This window comes from Atractosteus spatula, chromosome 9, assembly GCF_055471065.1.
Source record: "Atractosteus spatula isolate fAtrSpa1 chromosome 9, fAtrSpa1.hap1, whole genome shotgun sequence".
Lineage (NCBI taxonomy): Eukaryota > Metazoa > Chordata > Actinopteri > Semionotiformes > Lepisosteidae > Atractosteus > Atractosteus spatula.
The window spans coordinates 7,539,247-7,560,047 of record NC_142714.1 but is presented as its reverse complement, the minus strand read 5'-3'; the positions used below and the strand labels follow the sequence as shown (position 1 = coordinate 7,560,047).

Here is a 20,801-nt window from a genome sequence, read left to right as displayed (position 1 = left end):
TTTGCACAAGCTTCAGTGCAAGTAAATACTCAACTCACTGCCTAATAGCAGTTAATGTGCTGGCCCCAAAAATAACATTTTACAGTCAGTTATGGGCTAAATACTGTACCACACACCTTCGTAACTAGAAAAGAATCTGATCTCTGATGAAAGCTTCACGGCTTAGGGTGTAACACAACAATGTAAAAAAATTACAACAGATCATCGGTATTCAAACTTTTTTTTACAATACACTTTTGTGTCCCTTCAAACTGACTTGATCAGTTGAACTATGTTGGATATGTTGGATTATGCTTCATCAGACACCTTCTCTGACTCTGCTTTGGGATCAATGTGCAGTAGTGGTCAAGACCCTGGGCTCCAGACTGGGGGGTCATGGGTTCAAATCCCATGTGGTACGCTGTTGCTGTGCCCTTGAGCAAGGCACTTCTTTCTAATTGCTCCAAACTGAACAAATGGGTCACCAGGCCGTCACTGTAAATGAGTATTTGTTCTCAACTGACATATCTGGTGAAATAAAGAAAAATGGTAAGCCCTCTTTATTTGTAAAGGCAAACCCTGACACTGATTAATGTACATTTCTGTGTCTCTCTGCCAAACACACACACCGCAGAAATCAAGCACAGACAGATCGACAGATAAAACAGAACTCCTGTAATTAGATCAAATTAAAGACGACTGCAAATTTTCAAAACCGTTTACAGAGGTAAATGTGTGTTTGCAGATGTTACACTGCAACAAGTGTCAAAACCCACAATCACGGGTGTTAGACACAACCACATGGATAATTTTATTAAAAAAGAATTAAGGTACAGTACAAGCCTCTAATCTAGAAACACTTCACTACCATACCGTAATTCTATGCACAAGTCACAAAGGGTATAGCTCTAGTCTGAGTCCTGCTCTTCCCTGCTGTGGGAGATTTTAGAGGCTGTCCGGGCATGAGTATAGAGATCACCGCGCCACATGGCTTCCATGATGTCACCTACAGGGGGGACCCCCGCATGGGACAGAGAGCAACCTGGTGTCCCGCCCGAGTCACACCTGGAGCACAGGCGTGAAGACCGGCAACCATGCGCTGTGATTCCGAACACGAGGAACACACCATTCCGATACCCTGAAAACAAAAGATCCAACGGAAACAAAATGGTTCTTTTGTAAGGCTCTCGCAGATACCTGCGGGCAATACTTATTGAATCCCATGGCAACGAGACACACCCGGCATTTAACATCAATCGTAGACAACTTATAGAGCTCAAAACAATGGAGAAGCACAACTGGCTTTCAGAAAATCAGCCAGCTCATGGAAAACAAACACACCAATCAAAACCCACTTAATCATACTATTGTGACTTTAATAAAGTACGCTTGTTTCTTGTCCATTTTTTTTTTAAATGGTTCAAGAAGAGCTTTTCATTCTGGTTTAAGAACAAGGATTTCCAACAAGAAACAAGAAAACAAGAAATTTCATCCAAGCTGAGGTGACAGATTTTGTGATGTGAACCTGAAACTGTCCCATCAGAAAACTGAACCCTGCAAATCGCAGTGCCTGTCTGAACTCTGCCCCCTTTCAGAGGCAGATGTTCCCTGTAGCCCAGGGCTAAAGAAGACACATGGGCCTGAGCCGCACATATGGGTGGCCAGGCAAGTTCCTACAGGACTACAATGGCACCATTCGTCACAGCAGGCTGGGCAGAGTTGAGACGAGTCACTGGCCCTTTTCTGCCAGCCAGAATAAGACACTGTAGCTCCAGTCAAGGACTACAAACAAGGACTGGATCCGAACAATAAAGATGGAGATTCCAAATGTGAATGCTAAAAAAAGAGCAAGTTCTTTGACATAAAGGCAAGACAACATAGCCTTTACCCTTTCACAGAAGTTTTTTAAAGGACCCCGGCAGAAATGAACAGCAAGACAGACAGAATTAAAAACTAACTCAGCCTTACTGCATTTTTTTTAACACTATATATTTTTAGTAGAGGGGGATGGCAGAAGAGCACTCATTACAGTACCAGGGCACACAGACCAGCGTACTGGAAAGAAACAGGAAGAGAGATCAAGGATGACAGCAGATGTCTAGGTGCTGACCTAACCACCACAAAACTGTCTACAGTCCAGTGGCATTCCTCTGCTGGTGCTGTGCTGCTCCCTGGGTCACTGGTCTGCTGTTCTATCTAGCTGTGATCTCTCTCTCCCCCATCATCTTGGTACTGTAGCTTCACTGGACCAAACCCGAGCTCTGGGCTCCTCCCAGCACAGGGCCCCTGCCCAGGAGGAATCTCCTTATCTTTCAGCCTGGCCTGCTCTCTCACATGCTGCTCTGCCCTTATCTGAGCGATCTGCAGGTTTCAGCAGGATAGCACAGTGATATTCCTAAGGCATCTTGCTTAGTAAACAGAATCAGTGCAGGTTTAAGGAAATGCTTCACAGCCACAGAAACACTGCTGCTTTCCAAAGCAAATAGCATTCTACCACTGCTACCATACCGGTAAACATTTTATGTACTTATGAAGGATTCCTGCACACCCAAAACCAGCTGAGAAATATCTGGACCACGTAAGTGCGCGTTACCCACTAATGGGCACCTGGGGAACTCCTATGCCCCTTCCCCCTTGAGCCGAGATAGCAGCATGATGGAAGACCTCCCCCCTCTCTTCACCACTCTCCTGTGCGGTCATCTCGGGGTTGTCAGCCAGTGGCCGGGCTGTTCCTCCACCTGATGCAGCAGGGGAGCTACTGCTTCAGCACTGCACTGCCACCCAACATGCCACGGGCCCAGCAGGCTCACAGAAACGGCCGCCATGTCCCAAAACCCTGACTTCACTGGCAACACCGACATCAGATTCCTGTTGCTTTCTAGTGGCTGTGCTAGAAACTGTCCCTCTCCTCACCCTGCTCAGGGTGCTACGTAAAGCAACACACGGGTTTCTGGATAGCACCACGGCTTAAGATGAACTCAGTCCTTAAGGCTTGTTTTCTCAAAGTCATTTGCATCATAACCCCAGCTAAAGCAGAGATTTTGAAATAATATAGCTGGTCAAAAGTTTTAAAGTGACCTATTGCAGCAGCCTGCTTCTTTTACATATCCATTATAACAACTGCCTATGACAGAAGGGAGGCAACCAGGCTACTGGAGAGCCTCAATCCAGCAGATTTATGCGTTACGCTCAAATGATCATCATTCATTTCTAAACACTCTCGTTCTGGTCACCTAAGCAGGCGATTTGCACAATTAGTTTAGAGAATATGAGAAAGAAGATGCAGATAGCCCATACCTCACAAGGATCACAGATGGCCATGCCTGCCTTAAACTAATCAATTCATTTCCTGAACTGATCAAAACTCAATTCTTCAAAGTCTTGCCAATTCTTTGATTAAGGACGACCCGTAACTCCCGCAGGACTGCGGCTCTGCGGGACCAAGCTCGGCCACCCCTGGCCTATAATAAGAAATATCAAAGCTCACCAGTCATTACACCACAAGCATTTCATTTCAAACCATGAAAAGCTCCATGACATGACAGTCTGAGTGATTTACTGCACTTCAATTTGAAAAACGAGGAAGAATGGAAGCACCCGCTCATACATACAAGTATGAACACTTGCTTTTTACAGTTACCTCGTTTACTTCTTTGACTGTTGTTGTTTGGCTTTAACCGCACAAATGCAGTTTGTTCAGACTTGAGCTCTGGGCCTTGGGGAATGGTATTCAAAATACAAACCTAAGCCAATAAACCACTGAATGAACCTGTGGGGCAACTCTCAGCCGCATACCGCTAACCCTGAGACTGTCAGTTCTGTTCTGGGAACTGCCACCATTACTCAACATCCTCGTCTGCACAGCACCCAGCGCTGTCCGTGCGCAAGGCTGTGCTGGGTCTCCTCCTGCTGGGTCCCAAATGCCAAAGGACATCTGACCGCGCGACCAGAGCGAGGGCAACAAATAAGCCTGCTGCTAAAAACGTGAATGCGCTCAAGGTTTAATTTTAGACGCAAGTCATTCCTTTGCCCCCTTCCAGACTGGAACTGCTTCAGAACGCCCATCAGCTGTCATCGCTGGTCTGCTCTCACACGAAGCAGTGCTGCCCGCGGACGGACGGACAACACGCACCCGCCCAATGACCGCGCTGTTCCACTTTAAAACTACGCAAATCCCCAAAAATCCAATTGCAAGGGTCTTGAACAGAATCACCGGCCTTTAACAGGGAGCTGCACAAATTAAACGATAATCATTATAAAAACAACAGAAGCAAACTATTGGCAAACAAAGTTCATTTGCTTGAATTACAAGAACTGCATTTCCCTTCTCACTGTTTCTCAAGAACAAATGGGGGATGTACCCTGGTGTCCTGGTCAAATTTCCCCCTGGCCTTTAAATCATCATGGCCTCCTAATAATCCCCGTCAATGTCTCGGCATCACCACTCTGTTCAATCCCCACTGGGAGCTGATGTGTGGGGAGTGTACTGGCGTACTCTGGCTGCCATCACATCATCCAGGTGGGGCTGCACACTGGTGGTGGAGGGGAGTCCCTATTATATGTAAATAGCTTTGAGCGGAGTGTCCAAAAATGTGCCATGAAGTGGAAGGAATTATTAATCATTATAATTTCCTTGTCCAAAAGCAACAAAAGGCTTTGGAGAGAGAAGATAGGTGGAGATTGTCAGAAGTGGCACTGGGGGCATATTGGATATACCTCCCACTGTTTTTACACTGTATTGCTGTATAAAGAAACCGGTGTCTTGACAGCTAATGACAAAAGCTTGCACTGAGAGAGAGAGCGTATTCAGTTTTATTCCACAGTATCTTGACTTTACAGTGTCAGATAACGGAATCCCAGACAAATCGTACTAATCCAGCTTCAGACTCTCTACGGACCGGCCTGGCCAGCAGGAATCCAGGATGTCTGGCCACACATGACTCCTCAAAAACTCAAAGCAGATGCTAATATTTTAATGGGTTTCTTAATCTGGCTCAGTACTACTTCTCCTTCTTCCCTGGAAGCTTACCCTTTTCATACCGTCCCTCCAGAAGTGCCCGATTACAGAAATTATGACATGAAGCAAACAAGAGCTCAACACAGTCCTGTGAGATTCTATATACTACTGACAGGTAGATGATGATAATAATAATAATAATAACCTTTACAATTTCTTGCATTAGGAATGATCTTTTCACATACCCCAACTTGCTCTCCATGAGACACAGACACACAGATAGGGAGAGAAGCTGGGGGTCAGAGCGCAGGGTCAGCCATTGTACAGCTCCCCTGGAGCAGTTGGGGTTAAGGGCCTTGCTCGGGGGCCCAACGGAGTAGGATTCCTCTGCCGGCCGCGGGATTTGAACCGGCAACCTTCCAGCCACAGGCGCAGATCCTTAGCCACAGTGCCACCGCAATGAAAAAACGGCATTCTTGTTCAAGAGCCAGGGTTATGTAGAACAAAGCAGCCTAAGTGGGAGAGGTCCGACTTCATCCACCAGTGAAGTGCAGCTCTATTTGGGTGACAGAAGGCAGTTATTCTGAGCCAGCTGCCCCCCTACACAGTACAGCAGGTGGAAAAATGACAAACTGCTTCACCAATTTAAATGAGGGCAAACTTTAGGGAGACCAGTCTATAAGATCCCAAAGTAGAATTAAGCCAGGACAACGGATTTAATCCCTACTGCTACAAACCGCACCATGTAGTTTAAGGTGAGAATGAGCAGTTAGGACCTTATTGTCTCATCAGTATTCCTACAAAAGTGTATTCCTGTCGCCATGCGGTAGCACTGGCCTGGAAAATCTGGACCACAGGGAAGAGTCTGCTCTACTGTTCCACCAACAACACTTACAGAAGCAACCTGGTTTTTCTTAGAGGTCTCCCATCTCTGCACTGACCAGGCCCAGCCATGCTTAGCTCCCGAGATCAGATGAGATCAGGCTTCAGGATCATTAGAACTCGACGGATTCTTAAAGGATCTCACCCAGCCTGTTCTTGACAAAAGTTGGAGCGCAGGCTGTGATAACTCTGCCGGGTACCTTGTTCCAAACAGACTCGCACTGTACGTCCATCTGTGGAAAGGAAGACTTTCCCTCCTCCACATCAAACGGTTTTAAATGAGTTTAATAAAACATACCAGCAACCAAGATTTTAATCGAACATCACTGATCTTTAAAAATGCCAGGGCTCGCTGTGACAATGCAGGTCTGCTACAGTGCCCCTGCTCCACCCCACTCAATATAAAAGGAGCCCAGGAAAGCTACCTGCCCCAACATAAGAAATACAGTTTTAAAATTACACTTAAAATTGTTTAAACTCATCAACATAGTTTGCTTTGACAGAATGTCTCAAGAATCTGTGGCCCTGATTGCATTAAGCAATTTATACCTCAAAATGCGACGATAGACATGATTTTCACTGTTAACAACACAGGTCTGAAGGGGGTTAATAATTTAAAAGCGTCAACATGACAGCCACTCTACCCAGGCCAGCTGGACCATACCCATATACCATCGCTACAGGATGGGGGAATTTTGCTTTGTCTGCATAAAACAGTACGGTTTGGACAAGACCTAATGCACTGCGTTCCTGTGTCAAGTGATTCGTTATCTTTCACGTTTTACATTTTTGAATAAATTACGCTTCTGATAACCGTTATCTGATCCCCGACTATCACTATCTAAATTCTCCCAGTGTTTCTCGGAGGGGGGTGTCATTTGCAGTGTTACGACACTGGTGACATTACGTTAGAAACAACCATCCCAAAGTATAATTTCTATGCCCCCAACTCCTGCACGGCTTCTAAGGCGATCTCAGAATGAGCATTAACTGATCGTATCCAAATAAGAAGAAAGAAAAAGATATCGACAATTTACGTGCAGTAGTGCAGTTACTCGAAGATCCCAACCTATCGGGGTAAAACATAAACGAATTTAAAAACCCTCGCGTTTTAAAGACAAGGTGGTCGGTTGTGTAAAACATTTCCAAAAGTCGAGAACAATCATCTTTTCTGAGCTGTAAATGAACTACATTCTTGTGCATTTTAGTTTGCTGTTGTGTTACGAAACGACATATTAAAAGCACTTACAGCGTGTGGCCACAGACATTGACCATCAGTTTGAGAGATGGGTTCCTGTATTTGGTGGTTCTGCATCGTGGACAGCCCTGGTCATCCATGTCTAAAAAGATTTAATGAAATTGTCCTTCGTTAAATTACACTACCGTGGTTAACAGAATATTACATCCTACACCACGACCCTGCTGCTTCACACCAAACACATTCCGGAGTGGAAACTGCACCTTCGAAATAGTTCCGGGCGCTGTCTTTACACCGATCAGGAGCGCCGCAAATTCGGAGTCATGTGCTCCTCTTTTTTCTAATTCTTCCAATAAGGGGAAATTACTGAATTTATAGTTTTATTTAACCGTTCATTTATTTTTTGTGTATTTACTTTTTTCCCAAACGGAAGAATATAAATAAAACGGTCTACAAAATATAACGCTTAATGATTAGCGCTACGGACATGTGTCGCCATTATAATCCTAGCACTAACAGTAATAGAAGTCATAGTAGGGAACAAATAATAGGTTTATTCCATGCTGAAAAAAAGAAGAAAGAAACACAACGTTTCGGCCGTGCAGCCTTCTTCAGGTGTAAGCTATTACTTGCTCCTTTGCAGCTGACGCAGCTACCCACCTGAATTCATCGTAAGTTTATTAATAATGTGAAATATAATTATCTTGATCTTTAATATGTGTATAATACTATAATATATCGTGGTCATTGGTATTTGTAGAACTAGCAAATGTCGCATAATAGCACATAAGAACGCAACAATTGCACTAAGTAAAATAATGGCGGGAAGTGACTATTCCTGCAAAAGTAAATGAACCATGTAAGAAACTATCATTTTCAGATTTCGCTTTATTTCAGATGATCACGCACAAAAACCATTTCTTCGTGTCGTAAACGTGCTTGTATTTGCCACCCGCCTCGGATTTCGTTTTCCGCTCTTTTCCTGCCCCGTTTCCATTCATTTCACAACGGCTCCGCGCTGCGCTTTTGCTCTCCTCATCCGCGATTTTCTTTTCTTTTTTCTTTTCTTTGGCCGTGGTGCTGTTCGCCGGAGTTCAAGCAGCACCGGAGGAAAGCGCATCTCCGGCGCTGTGCAAGCGCCGCGGCCCGCGCCCGCGCCCGTGCCCGTGCTGACAATGGGGGGCGTGTCTCCGCACCCCGAGCGCGCTCACCTTGCCCAGGTAAGCGGGCCGCCCGGCGGCTTTGAGTGGCGGCTCCCGCACGAACACGCGTCTCTGTTTTCCCGTCGCTCCTCCCCCCGCGGAGCGCTGTCGGGCGAATGAGATTGCTCTCCGGCGCAGGACCCCCTTCCTGCTCCAGTTTGCGGAGTAGAAGTCACGTTGGAGTGAGAGGAGAGGAGTGACTGGGGAGGGAGGGAGAGAGAGAGAGAGCGAGAGAGAGCCTTATCCGTTTACAGGCGCTGCCAGATATCTGATCGGGCTCGCATGGCGCAGGGAAACCCGATCGGCTGAAGTCCTGCCGAAACCAGGAGGAGTGACCTACCAGGAAGCATTAAAAAAATGTCTTCTTCCTCGAGCGATGTCAGAAGTGCACACGAGATCAAGAAGGAAGATGTGAAGGCGGAGAAGCGGGAGACCTCCAAGCTGCTGGCGCTGGACGCTGCGGGCTTGCCCATGGAGCAGGCGACTTCAGCCGCAGAGCAGATCCAAGGCGAACTTCTGGCGAGCGCCGCCTCCTCCCTGGCGTTTTCTCCGGAGCAAGTGGCGTGCGTCTGCGAGGCTCTGCAGCAGGGAGGCAATGTGGATCGCCTCGCCAGGTTTCTCTGGTCCTTACCTCAGAGCCACCTGCTACGTGGCAACGAGAGCATCCTGAAAGCCCAAGCCCTGGTCGCCTTCCACCAGGCGCGGTACCAGGAGCTGTACAGCATTCTGGAGAACCACAGCTTCAGCCCCTCCAACCACCCCTCCCTGCAGGACCTGTGGTACAGGGCTCGGTACACCGAGGCAGAGAAGGCTCGGGGGAGACCTCTGGGAGCTGTAGACAAGTACAGGCTGCGGAGGAAATACCCGCTCCCCAGGACGATCTGGGACGGCGAGGAGACGGTCTACTGCTTCAAGGAGAGGTCGAGAAACGCGCTGAAGGACCTTTACAAACAGAACCGGTACCCGTCCCCGGCCGAGAAGCGGAACCTGGCCAAAATCACCGGGCTTTCCTTGACTCAAGTTAGCAACTGGTTTAAAAACAGGAGACAGCGGGACAGGAACCCGTCCGAGGCGCAGTCAAAAAGGTGCGCATAAACTTATCCTCCTTTTTTTTTAAAAAAAAAGTTCGTTATAATCATTATGTGGGATCAAGAGTGTGTATCTTACTGAATGGATTAGAAAGACGTGAATTCTAAAAAATACACGAGATACGAGTGAATAAACTCGTTTTGTTGGTCCAAAAAATCCGCCGTTCATACAATCTCACCTGGCTGTAAGATCCAGATAGTAAGATCGGTTACCATTCTGCAAATAAGCGAGGTCTAAACGGTACGGCATGTTTCTTTTTCTGAAACGAGGGCTGTGATAATCGTTTACAAAGATAATTCCAAAATAAAGAAAAGCGTGTCAGATACGCGCTACTAATGTTTTGAAATCTGAAGCTGTTCCCATTCAGATCGGGTTTCGCGTGTAGTGGTAATCCAGATCGCCGCAAGCCGGCAGGACTTGCTGTGCTTCTGCAACACCGTTCAAGCTGATGTCTAAACTATTGTTTTCGGCCACGCTGTAACTCATACAATTCATATTTTTAGATTACCGAGACATTCGATTAAAATGATCGAAAAAAATAGTCTCTGTATTCAGCACACTCGAAACAGTGTTCAGGGATTTCCAGGAGTAGTTTATGAAATAAAGATTTAATAGACTACGATTCTCCTCTACTCCGTTACACATGGTTCATTAACTCAAAGCAGATAAGATATAGTCTCAAAGACTATAATATCGTTGTTTAATGTCTGATGTTTCCGTGTGAGGGATTCCAGGTGATTGTTTACTACAGCTCTCGCCGGCATCCTTTTTTACTCTGATTTTTAAGGAGATGGGATCGGCGCACTTTCTGAACCGAGGTTGCCTGTGAGGACATGACCTCCCCGCACTGCAGGGTTAATGGAGACAGAGCTGTAACCGAGTTCTGTTTTTTTTTTTATTATTTCACTTTCTTAGAATAGCGCTCTTGCGCACCTGGTGGAAGGTGACCTCTTTTGCACAGAGATTTTGCAGTTGTTTTCCCCTCCCCGAAAGCTGATGTCACACAAATTTGCTGAAAGGCATTTCGGCTTGCAGGACACTGCGTCCCATAAATTAGGATTCACTCGTAGTTCAGGAAAAGTCTTGAGAACGGTTCTTAGTTGTTTGGCTTTGAGCGTGAGCCGCGGACAGTGTTGAAAACGAGGTTTTCATGCGCTGAAGCAGAGGATTAAGACGCGCGGAAGCCTAATGTACCCTGAAAACTGAAAGAGCTTGGACGATGAACCCAGAACTCTGTCGATTCAATAGAGCTCTTTGTGTGAACATTTCGCCTCGGTCTTTTTTAGCGCCTCGGACTGCAGCTGTTTCACGTCCCTTAAGATATCGTATTTACAGCGTGGTGCCAAAGCGTGGATGTTTTTTTATTATTATTATTTTATATTTGAGGATGTAAAATAAAATAGAATTAAGAAATCCAATTTAGAAATTCAAGCAACAACGTTTCGTCTTTAAACTCTATGGAAAGTTTTTCTAAATAAATAACATGCATCCAGTAGTTTCGCCGCTCTTCGTGTATTTACTTTATTAATAGTATTTAACCAATAGAAAATGTTACAGAAAAGAGACGTCTCTGTATCGCGTTCGGCATGTAGTAGCGCTTTGAGCGTTTTATGTAAGTTGCAGAATTCGCGCTACAATCATTTCGCGAAAACCTCCTACAGTGCAGAGGCACGTATTTCATCTGCGCTCGCAGAGAGAGGCCCCCTGTTTGACCATTTGTGCTTGGCCTGCGGTGGTCCTGGCATTTGTCACCACTGAGTTTATTACACCAAATGGTGTCGAGGTCAGTCCCCTCGTCCACCAGGAAAGGCCTGCTGCCAATTAACTGTGCGAGAATACGAAGGGTTTTAGTCCAGTTCACACTCCAGGGGTGGGAAACATTTGGTACAAATTCCAAGACTCCATTAGTACAAATTGCCTTTGACTTTATATGCGGCGGTATAAAAGCGGTCTGATGCAATGCCACAGCTAGGCTGAATAAAAGTTTGCATCTGAAACTCAGAGCCAGTTATCTTTGTTATTTGAAAAGAATGGCAGTGAATGCCATAAACCCAGGGGCAAGAGTTTCCCAGTCTTTCCTTTTTCGAGGGAGGAGTTTTCTTTTCACAATGATAAACTACTCTTAATTTAAGGGTGCCTGCCACCCTTAATGACTAAAAGAAAATGTCTCCCCAGGGGGACAACATGCTTGCTCACTTTCTGTTGATCAAATTACTGTCAAACTCCTTCATACACCGAGCCAGTAAAAATTCTGATTTTATTCAACTATCTCTAGTATTGCAAGTTTTTTTTATATGTAAGTAAATTATTTGGATTTCTAATGATGTCTTTAGCTGTAATGGCCAATTCAGTGTTTGACACTGGCACTTCATGTTGTGTACTGGTATTTTATTTTTAATCATTTTATTCTGCTCATAATTTTTGAGACCGAAGTCTCAGAGCTCTTTCTGTCAGACCTGAAGGATTGTTACTTCCTTTCCTCTTTCAACAAAACAATCCTGCAACCTCCAACATGGAAACAAGCTTCCCCTTCCTCGACATTGTGGCCCGCTGTCAGCTTGTTGTAGACCTCTAGAGTTTGGGATACATGGAAAGACTCAAAACTCCAGGCAGTGGGAAGCTTAATGTGTGTCCAAGTGTGCAAGTTTAGCCTCAGGATAGAAACCTTGCCGATACTTCCCAGCCCTGCAGAGAGCTCCATTCCTTCTGTTTACAATGAGCCCTTACAAAAGACATAAGCAGATGCAAAACTGCCAACAGTGCTCCCAGGGGTTAGACCAGAGAAACAGTCCTTGTGTTGAATTGGCGTCTCGCTACCCAGTGGCTCGTACTGCACAGACCTCCAGATAGGAGGTGGGGGCTGATCGAGCAGAGGTCATACCTGCAGGGGCCAAGTTCTTGGTACAATTCTCTGATTCCATGTGGCTGGATACTACAGCAGGACAGGATGGGGCATTGCAGTGATATTGCAATACAGCTGCGTCTTTATTACCCTTCCAGTAACATGTGGTTTAAATTCGCAACTGGGAATTCTCAGCTGGGAAGTAAAATGAACTACAAAGGATCTTAATGTATGGATAACATTTTTAATGCAAATTTAATTTATTAAATTATTAATCTAAGGACATTTTTATTAAATATCGCTTTCTGAAATTTGTGCAGCTTAACATTATAGAGCAAAACATAATGCACATATGTTTTATTCATAAAATCCTTAGACTAGCCTAAAAACTATTTTTATTGTTTCCTGCAGCGAGTCTGATGGTAACCACAGCACAGAGGATGAATCCAGTAAGGGGCAGGATGACCTCTCTCCACGCCCCTTGTCCAACTCTTCTGACGGGATGGCCAATCACAGCACCCATCCTCTGCCGGGATCTACAGACAGCATCATCATTCAGCAGATTGGGGAAGCCAAGATGTCTTCCAGTTCGGCCAGCAGCGCCGTCTTCAATGGGAATCTTGTCTCCACAAACGCCCCCTCAGTGTTCCTGAATGGCAGCTCCTACCTTCAGGCTCCAAGTAACATCCTCTTCAATGGGCTAAACCTGGGTGGGTCCCAGCCCATAACCCTCAATGCACTTAGGCCTACCAACAGCCTTGTCAGCTCCGACACCGCTAATGGGGAGACTGTGCTGCATTCGTCTGATGAGAAGGACTACAAGGTTCTCAATGGGCCTGTGACGAACTCCACCGTGCCTTACAACATGAGCACACTGGGCTCCTCCTTCCCTGCCACCATTCACGCTAGTGAGGTCAAAATGGAGGGCTTGCAGACTCTGGCCTCTCAGGATGGGAGCTCTCTGGTCACATTCAGCACCTCCAATGGCCCACTGCACCTCAGCCAGTATAGCCTTGTCCATATCCCCACCGCTGACACCAATGGGCCCCTAGTCAATGGAAATATCGGGCTGCCACAACTACAAATGCCTCCTGTCTCCACAGCTCCCTCCCATGGTATGTTCTCTGCATTGGCCTGAGGTACAGCTCAAACTAGGATCAGAGGGTATCAACCATCTTCCTGCAGAATTATATCTCGACTGAAGTAGCGTTTTTATAAGCAGAACTTTTCCGTTTTCATCCGGAAAAATACATGAAAACATGTTATGGCTTCAGTTTTTAATTGAGAGCTCACTTCAGCAAAAAATCAAAAGACAAAGGGCATTACCAGGATGAGGGCTGAAAGGGTATATTTTCACTAGTTTAGCAAGGCAAAGAGGTACAGGGAACAGTCACAGCAATAACTTAACACTAGATTATTACTAATGGCAGTTCTCCACTGGCTTGGGTCCTGGTGCATGCACGCTTTGTCTCTCACCTGTCCGGAGAAATGCCCATTTTAATTTCTCTGAATGCCCTCCAGTGTGTCATGCACTGCTGGTTATTTCTCAGCACAGATTTACTTAGATCAGCTTGCATGTGAAATACTTTGTCAGCCTTATAAACCACTGTTACTACAGAAAATGAAACAGACAAGGGTACCTCCCAACATTACAGAGTGTTTTTGAAATCCCCATTTTGCTTTAGCTAGTATTCTTGGCAGCTTCTGCTGCACTGCAGTTGTATCTCAAGGTGAGCTAGTTTACCGGTTCAGCGTGTTCTGCATTGTGGCCAGATCTTTATATGCATCTCCAGCTCTATCAAAATCTGTAGCGGGTTGTGTTTTTCATTAGCATTTTATAGGTACATCTGTAACAAGGCAGTCTGGTCTGTACTCCTTAGTTTCATGCAGATATCATTATTAATATTTTATTTATGAGCCATATAAAAATAAAATCTTGGTACATTTCCTTTGATTCAGAGGGAGAAGAGTTGTACTAAACCACTCATTAAAAAGCAAACATCAAAGTGTTTAGGCAAAATTTTATTTTAATAGGACTGAAACAATCGTGTGGGTTCTGCTCAGCAGAGGGAGATTTAAATAATGTTTATATCCTCTGAATGTTGTCAAATAACTAGTTTGACCCCAAACAAGAGAAGTAATTGATGGTGAGGTGTGAGACACTGAGCAGACGGAGTCACATATACAAGGATGGTATGAAAAGTACTGAGCCTGATCTAGAAAGAGGCTCCAAGGACAATCACCTTTGAATCTGCTTATGGTCTGCAATGAATGTGATCCATGCAAACAGTGCACTGTGGTTACTTCATTCTACTCATGCTTTTTCTTATGCTGATAAAACCAGGTGGGAGGTTAAGTACCCTGGGCTACAGCAGTTGCATTGTGTGGCGACTGCTTTGTACAGAGAAGCAAAGCACTGTCACAGCTGGAAACATGCACTACAGTCGCCACACCTTCAGGACGCTGACATGCGCATCACGTGATTCTTCTGAAGAAGGAGATGAAAAATCAAGATCCTTTGGCTCAATCTAGTTCTTTCCAAACCACTTTGTTGATCTTGACAGAAGTTCAAGCCTTTGTTGAAATGATGTAGTATATCGGAATAGCTTAGAAAGGAAATGAAATCACTGCAATGAGTTTGGCACCGCAGGTAAAATATTAGAAGAATCAAGTTACACTCAGCTTTAAAAGGGTTTTGTGGAATAAGACATTACCCAATTGATTATCTTGATGCAACTTCAAAACTCAAGCTGGAGATTAAAATTTAAATCGACTGATTGATACCATTGTGAAATACACTACTAAAAAAATGATCAAAATATTTCACAGCCACACGTCATTGGTCTTGTTGTACATGCAGACTGGTGGAATGGTGCCACCTAAAGCAGGACTTCAGGCACAGTGTGGTCCCCCTGGGTCTGGGTTTGGCTGTCCCAGTGGCCACTCAGTACAGTGTGTGCTTCACTGCACTCCTCTGCTCAGCTATTGCCATCAAATAACCATTAGGCAGGCAGGAGCTGATCTGCCACTCGCACACTTCCTTCACAGCCCTCTGCAAACACCGCGGCTGGTTTTCATGAGCTGCCTGCTGCTTTTACAAATTGGGTCAAAGATGATCCCAGAACTGATCTAGATCAGGGTGAGAATAAACGCAATCCCTCTGTTGCTCCATTGCTGTCGAAGCCAAGGCCTTTCCCCGCATGATGCGACTGTCACTGCTTTGTAGACATCCCTGCTGAGCTCTCTTGTTATCGCCCTTCCAGGTAACGTTCTATTGCACAATGCCGCTGGTGCTCCTGGAGACTCGTTCTCCAGCAGCACAGCCTCCGTCCCTCAGCACGACAAACTGGTCCTGGCGCCCCTGCACCCCAGCACTGTCCTCTACGCTCTGCCCAGTGCGCCGCCGGCCCCCGCCCCCGCCGCCATCAAACAGGAGCCGGCAGAGGGGGGGTTCTCCTTTCCTCCCGGGATGCACCTGGATCAGAGCGGGCAGCTGAGCCTCGGCTCGACACACCTCTCTGCCTCCGCGTCCTCGCCTCTGAGCACCGAGGCCGCGCTGACCAACGCTTACGCCCCCTCGGTCCTCGGGTCCTCGGACCCTCTGAACTCTGGGAACGCGGCCGGCCTGTCGCCGCCTCCTTCCTCTCAGGCCTCTCCCGTAACCATCGTCGGCTCCTCAAGCGCCGAGCCGGTGGGCGGTGCCAGCTATACCACGCTGACTGTGGCAGCCAGCCCCGGGGTGCAGACCGTGGCCGCGCACCACCAGGGGATGGGGGCGGGGCAGGGGGGCGGCGCCGTTTCTGCAGATTACAACGGCCAGCGAGTCCCCGCGCTCGCGCACGCCCCCGGCCTGAAGGGCAACTTCCTCTCCATAGCGGACAGCAAGCCCAGAGCGGAGAACCTGCTCCTGCACACCAAGCCGGGCATCAGCGACATGGTGAGGGTCATCTGCGGAGAGATGGAGACGGAGGAGAAAGAGCTGGCCAAGCTACAAAACGTGCAGATGGAGGAGGACATGAGTGACCTTTAACCTCTGTCATTTCTTCAAAGGATCTTCCTGTGGGATGTCATTTGTGTGGCAGCCTTTTGTTTTTTTCCTTATAGTGTTAAATTATTTGCTTGTGCATCTCACTGTGTTCACAACCCCAGCCCAAATTAATAATGCATTGACAACAATTAGTTTGATTGACCCAAGGAGTAAGTACACTTGAATCTGAGGAGAATGTGGCCAGCAGTCTTTCTTCTTATGAAAGAAATGAACTAGCATTGGTTGATTCTTTGAGAAGATTCCACACAGATGTTTATACGTGCATATACATCGAATCCATGTTTCCCAGTCGATTTTCACAGTCAAATTTGTTTGTTCTTTCCCCACTTTCTCCAGGTTTTTAGTAATGAAAGTGAATTTGATTTGTAGAATTTAATTCAATACTAAATCATGTTCCAAAGCAGAATGGGGACATTTATGTATCAAATGTCTTTTTATTGGTGTCACAATAGATGAATATGAATGTCAAGTTGTGACGGTGGCCTGTTCCCACATGGAAGCCAAGATGCACTTCAGCCAAAGGTTATAATTTCTTAATCTTGGTGATGCCTTGCTGCGTAAGATGAAACTTGCAGAAACTATCTTTTAAAAAAATATATTTCTGCACTATATCAAAGTGAATAGGGTTTTCTTGAAAGAAAATGTATGCAGTGAAAACAATTATGCAATACAGTTATTTCTTTAGCAGAACAAAGAAAAAGAATGTTGAGTTTCACCCATGTTTTAACATAACCCCACCACCCAACTGCCATTGTATTTGTTGCATAATATTTGTTATTTATAAGACTTATGCTGTTACCTAGATGGATTTTTTTTAGTATTAAAGTGCCTTTCTGCCTTAAAACATGAGATCGGTCCTTGTCTGTTCCTCGTCTTGCACTATAATTGCTGCATTAGTGCAGCAGAATGTAACAAGGCTGACCTCACAGTACCAACTTCTGAGCGTGAAAGAATAATAATAGGTCTTCCTAACACTGCTCCTGTTGACACGACTTCTTCTGCTCCACCTTAAAGACAGACACTACAGAACAGCCGGCTCAAGCCGTGTCTCTGACAGAATTTAGCGGCTTGTTAAGGAAGCAAAGACATGTTTCATGAAATCTACCAAATGCAATATCTCAAACCTGTCTGCTACTGTCCTAGTTGTTGTTAAAAAATGTTTCTGTGGGTTGTTTTTATTTCTGTAAAAAGTCCAATGCAAGCACATGTAAATAAGTGACATTTGTAAATGCAAGGCGATGATATGAATGTTAACAGCGGTGTTTTGTGGGAGATAACTCTACATTTGGCGCCCACTGCACAGTCTCGCAGTACTCTGTGTATGAAAATGAATGTTTTGTTTTTGTGTTTTTTAAAGGGGAGAAATTTCTTTTTGGTTGGTTTTTTGCATGGTGAGCTTGGTCTGCTACTGCGGTACTTCCCAAATATATTGTATGTGCCTTATATTTTTTTTCTTTTTTTAAAGAGATAGGACAATCTTGGGTAGGGGTAAAACGTTCTCCACTTTTTGGTGATGGTACACTAAGCATGTGACATTTGTGTGTTTGATTGTTTCATACAAAACACGAGCTGTATAGTACTGTAATAGGATTTTTAAGCTTGAATGGTCTTTTGTTTGTATTCTGAAATGATTGGAACTTATTTTTCTAAACATTATATCCCATTAAAACTTTATATTTATATATACAGTACACTGCAGTGGCCTTAGCCTTCTTTATTGTACGACTCTTGAATCTTCACCGGTCACCTCTGTGTCTTTTAAATATATAAACATAAAAGGAACAATATATTTCTCGTCCAGTATTCATTCAAATTCATCTTTCTCAAACACATGCATGACTTCTTACCAAAGACAGTGCAAAGGTAAATGCTGGTTTAAATGACCACATTGTAAAACTGAGTTTTAAAGTTACATTTAAAAAAAAAATCAGAGGCAACGTGCGCATCCGAAAGGAAGAGAATTCAAAATTACAAGATGATACGCTGTGTTAGTGCAGCACAATGCAAGAAGACAGATCTCACACTTGCGACCTCTACTCTGTAATGGTTATTTCTGTCGGAACAACAGGTATAATTCAACAGGAAAGTGATCCAGTCAGCTCCTGTGCATACTAATTAACAGGCATAAAAATGAACATTTTGACATCCTGTCTCTACATACACAATGCATTTACAGTAGTCTTACCAGCCGAGAGCTTTGCTGAATTATTTTCTAGAGTGCCCACGCTTAATTTCTTCAGTTTCTCCCCCTTCACGCCATTGTCCTACTGAGAGCTGAAATGCTGAGTCATCGTTTACGAGCCTTTTCATTTTTAATTCACCGTGACCGCATGATAGCATCTGCTGGGCTTCCAGCACGTCTCCGGAGGATTCAGTCACCTTTTCTTTACCTACTTCATGTTTTCTAAATTTTAGAGTGACCTCAGAGAGGATCCTTCTTTACACGTTTTTCAGTGCAATGTCATGGGAAGAATTACTGCTATTGATGTGGCACCACAGCACAATGTGACTGATTCACGGTTCACAGTGTTCCTCCCAGGCATAAATACCTGCAGGTAATGAGCCTTTTGTTACTAGTTCACAGGTGATCTCCTCTTTGAGCATCAGATTAGCTGATTCAGAGATATCGGATAGCAACTGTTTAATATTAAAGAGCAAGTGGACTATGTTTCCCTGGAATTACAAAAGATTGTTTTAAATAAAACTAACCATCTAGCTCTTACTGAAAGTCCGATGGATTATATTCCTTATCAAAGAAGTTGACAACTTTTGTTGTCCCTGTGCGGGATTTTTACTGCTCCGCTCCTCTCTGAATTTTGACGAGTTTTCAGATTTTTTTCCCCCTCCACCCGTGTCAAGGAGAGGAGTTGTAAACTTGCCGTTTGAAACTGCCACCCTTTGACAAGAAATTTTAAAAAGTAACCGGAGTCCTCCCCTCCTCCTTACTCCACACTCAATGTCCATAAATAATTTATGGAGGGGGGGTCGATGCAGCCATAGCGGGCTGTGTTTATTAATTAAAAAAAAATATATGTTCACAGCGTGCAGGCCGGTGTCTGCCTTCACGGCCATGTCTGTTACCATAGTGAGCACCGGGCGAGGCGGGACCATCAGATACCGACCCGGGCTCGGGAGCACGGCGTGTGAGCAGGGCGGGCGGTACCCGGGGACGCCGCAGCCAGGAGCGCAGCGCTCCTTCGCGACAGCGGTCAGCAGATGGCCAGCACGCCGAACACAACGCGCAGGACAGGGGCTGCTCCAAAAGACTCGCCCCATTTTCCTTCTCATCGCGTTTATTGTTCGAAGCTCATTTGGAAATCTTTTTCGTTTCGTTCGTTTTACATGTCATTACCGTTAAGTCCCCCTCCATTACGAACCGACTCGTCCGGAAAATTTTTACTCTGTAGGTTATACAGCATGTGATGACAAGACGCCCGTGCCCCCAGTTCATTTTGTAGTTGTAGCCGTTATTATTATTATTATTATTAATAGTATTTGGCTTTGTAGAATCATTTATTGCGATTTACAGTAAAACAAAACAAAAGCAAGAACATTACAACACGAATATACATTTGAATGCAATACATTGTCCGCTGTTTTCAAAAGAATTGATACAAAATCGCAATTATATCAACCAGCAGTTTTTACTGACTTTACTTACGCAAAACAAGTGCGATAATCGTTTATACTTCTACTCTTTCGACACCCTCGTTTATTTTGTAGTTACAGTACAAGACACACACTATTCTCGTGCCCACATAGTAAAACCTGAGAATTTACCTTCACCTGCACTCGAAGTTCCAATCTGAAACACCAGATGTATCGTTTTGTACGCAGTTACAGAGGTGCACAGTAAAACACGAACAGCGAATGTAGTAAAAGGGGGAACCCCCAGAACAGGGCTTATTAAAAGAGCTAACCTTTAGCCTTTCAAAATTTCAAAGCTGACATTTAATGCGTTTCAACAGACTGTGCGCCATATGTAATGTGACCTGAAGCGCACAGTGCCTCAGTGCTCCCGGCGCCACTAATGAGAGGGGAAAGGTCATGAGCCTTTGGAGAGGTTCAAAGACCCTCCACTATTTTTGTATACTTTAAAAAGAAATGTATGCATAGTAAGAACGCGGTCTAATTTAAATAAATCATTACCTGCCCCTACAAATATGTGCGTAGGGAAATCAACACCACACAGCCCAATCAAAGAACGGAAAGTTTGCTTTGAAAGCGGCGAGGAGCGTTCGCAGTTAGGCTGGGCCTCCGGCATTTCGGTGCTGTAACGTACTTGCCTGCTCTCGTATTTCAGATGTCATGTGGAAACAGCAACAATTAGAACACGCGGAAATACGCGTCTCTCGCTGTCTCGCCAAAGACGTGGAAGGTTCTGGAGCTCGCTCTGTTTGCATCAGGTTAAAACTCTTCACACTCGAAGAGACAAGAGCTGAAAACGGGAAAGCTGAACTCGCTGCGGGGAAGCTCGATTTCGAGGACGCAGCGTGTCTGTACAGCACGACAGTCGACAGAGTTTGATTTTTGTTAGTGTGTCGTTAGTGTGGGATGCAGCTGCACTTTAATCAAGCCGGTACTTCGCAGGGTCGAGAGAGAGA

General features: G+C 45.2%; 2 protein-coding genes across 3 annotated transcripts in view; one reads left to right on the top strand and one right to left on the bottom strand.

Annotated features, from left to right (window-relative positions):
* The window catches only part of mnat1 (MNAT1 component of CDK activating kinase), a 48,158-nt gene extending 39,799 nt beyond the window's left edge, over positions 1-8,359 (bottom strand). The window contains exons 1-2 of one of the 2 annotated variants that reach the window (XM_088924943.1): positions 8,228-8,359; positions 7,068-7,158 (exon numbers count right to left, since the gene is read on the bottom strand). In XM_088924943.1, coding sequence (XP_088781069.1) covers positions 7,068-7,156 — 89 coding nt within the window. In that variant the 5' untranslated portion in view covers positions 7,157-7,158; positions 8,228-8,359. Of the gene's footprint in view, positions 1-7,067; positions 7,269-8,227 lie in introns of those variants that run through there. The other variant, XR_016091533.1, reaches the window with a different exon arrangement.
* Positions 8,360-8,397: 38 nt separating this feature from the next.
* LOC148828057 (homeobox protein SIX4-like) lies at positions 8,398-17,888 on the top strand. Its single transcript, XM_088924942.1, has 3 exons — positions 8,398-9,303; positions 12,561-13,264; positions 15,413-17,888. The coding sequence occupies exons 1-3, from the start codon at positions 8,576-8,578 to the stop codon at positions 16,177-16,179; spliced, it is 2,199 nt and encodes a 732-aa protein (XP_088781068.1). The 5' UTR covers positions 8,398-8,575; the 3' UTR covers positions 16,180-17,888.
* Positions 17,889-20,801: the final 2,913 nt, after the last annotated feature.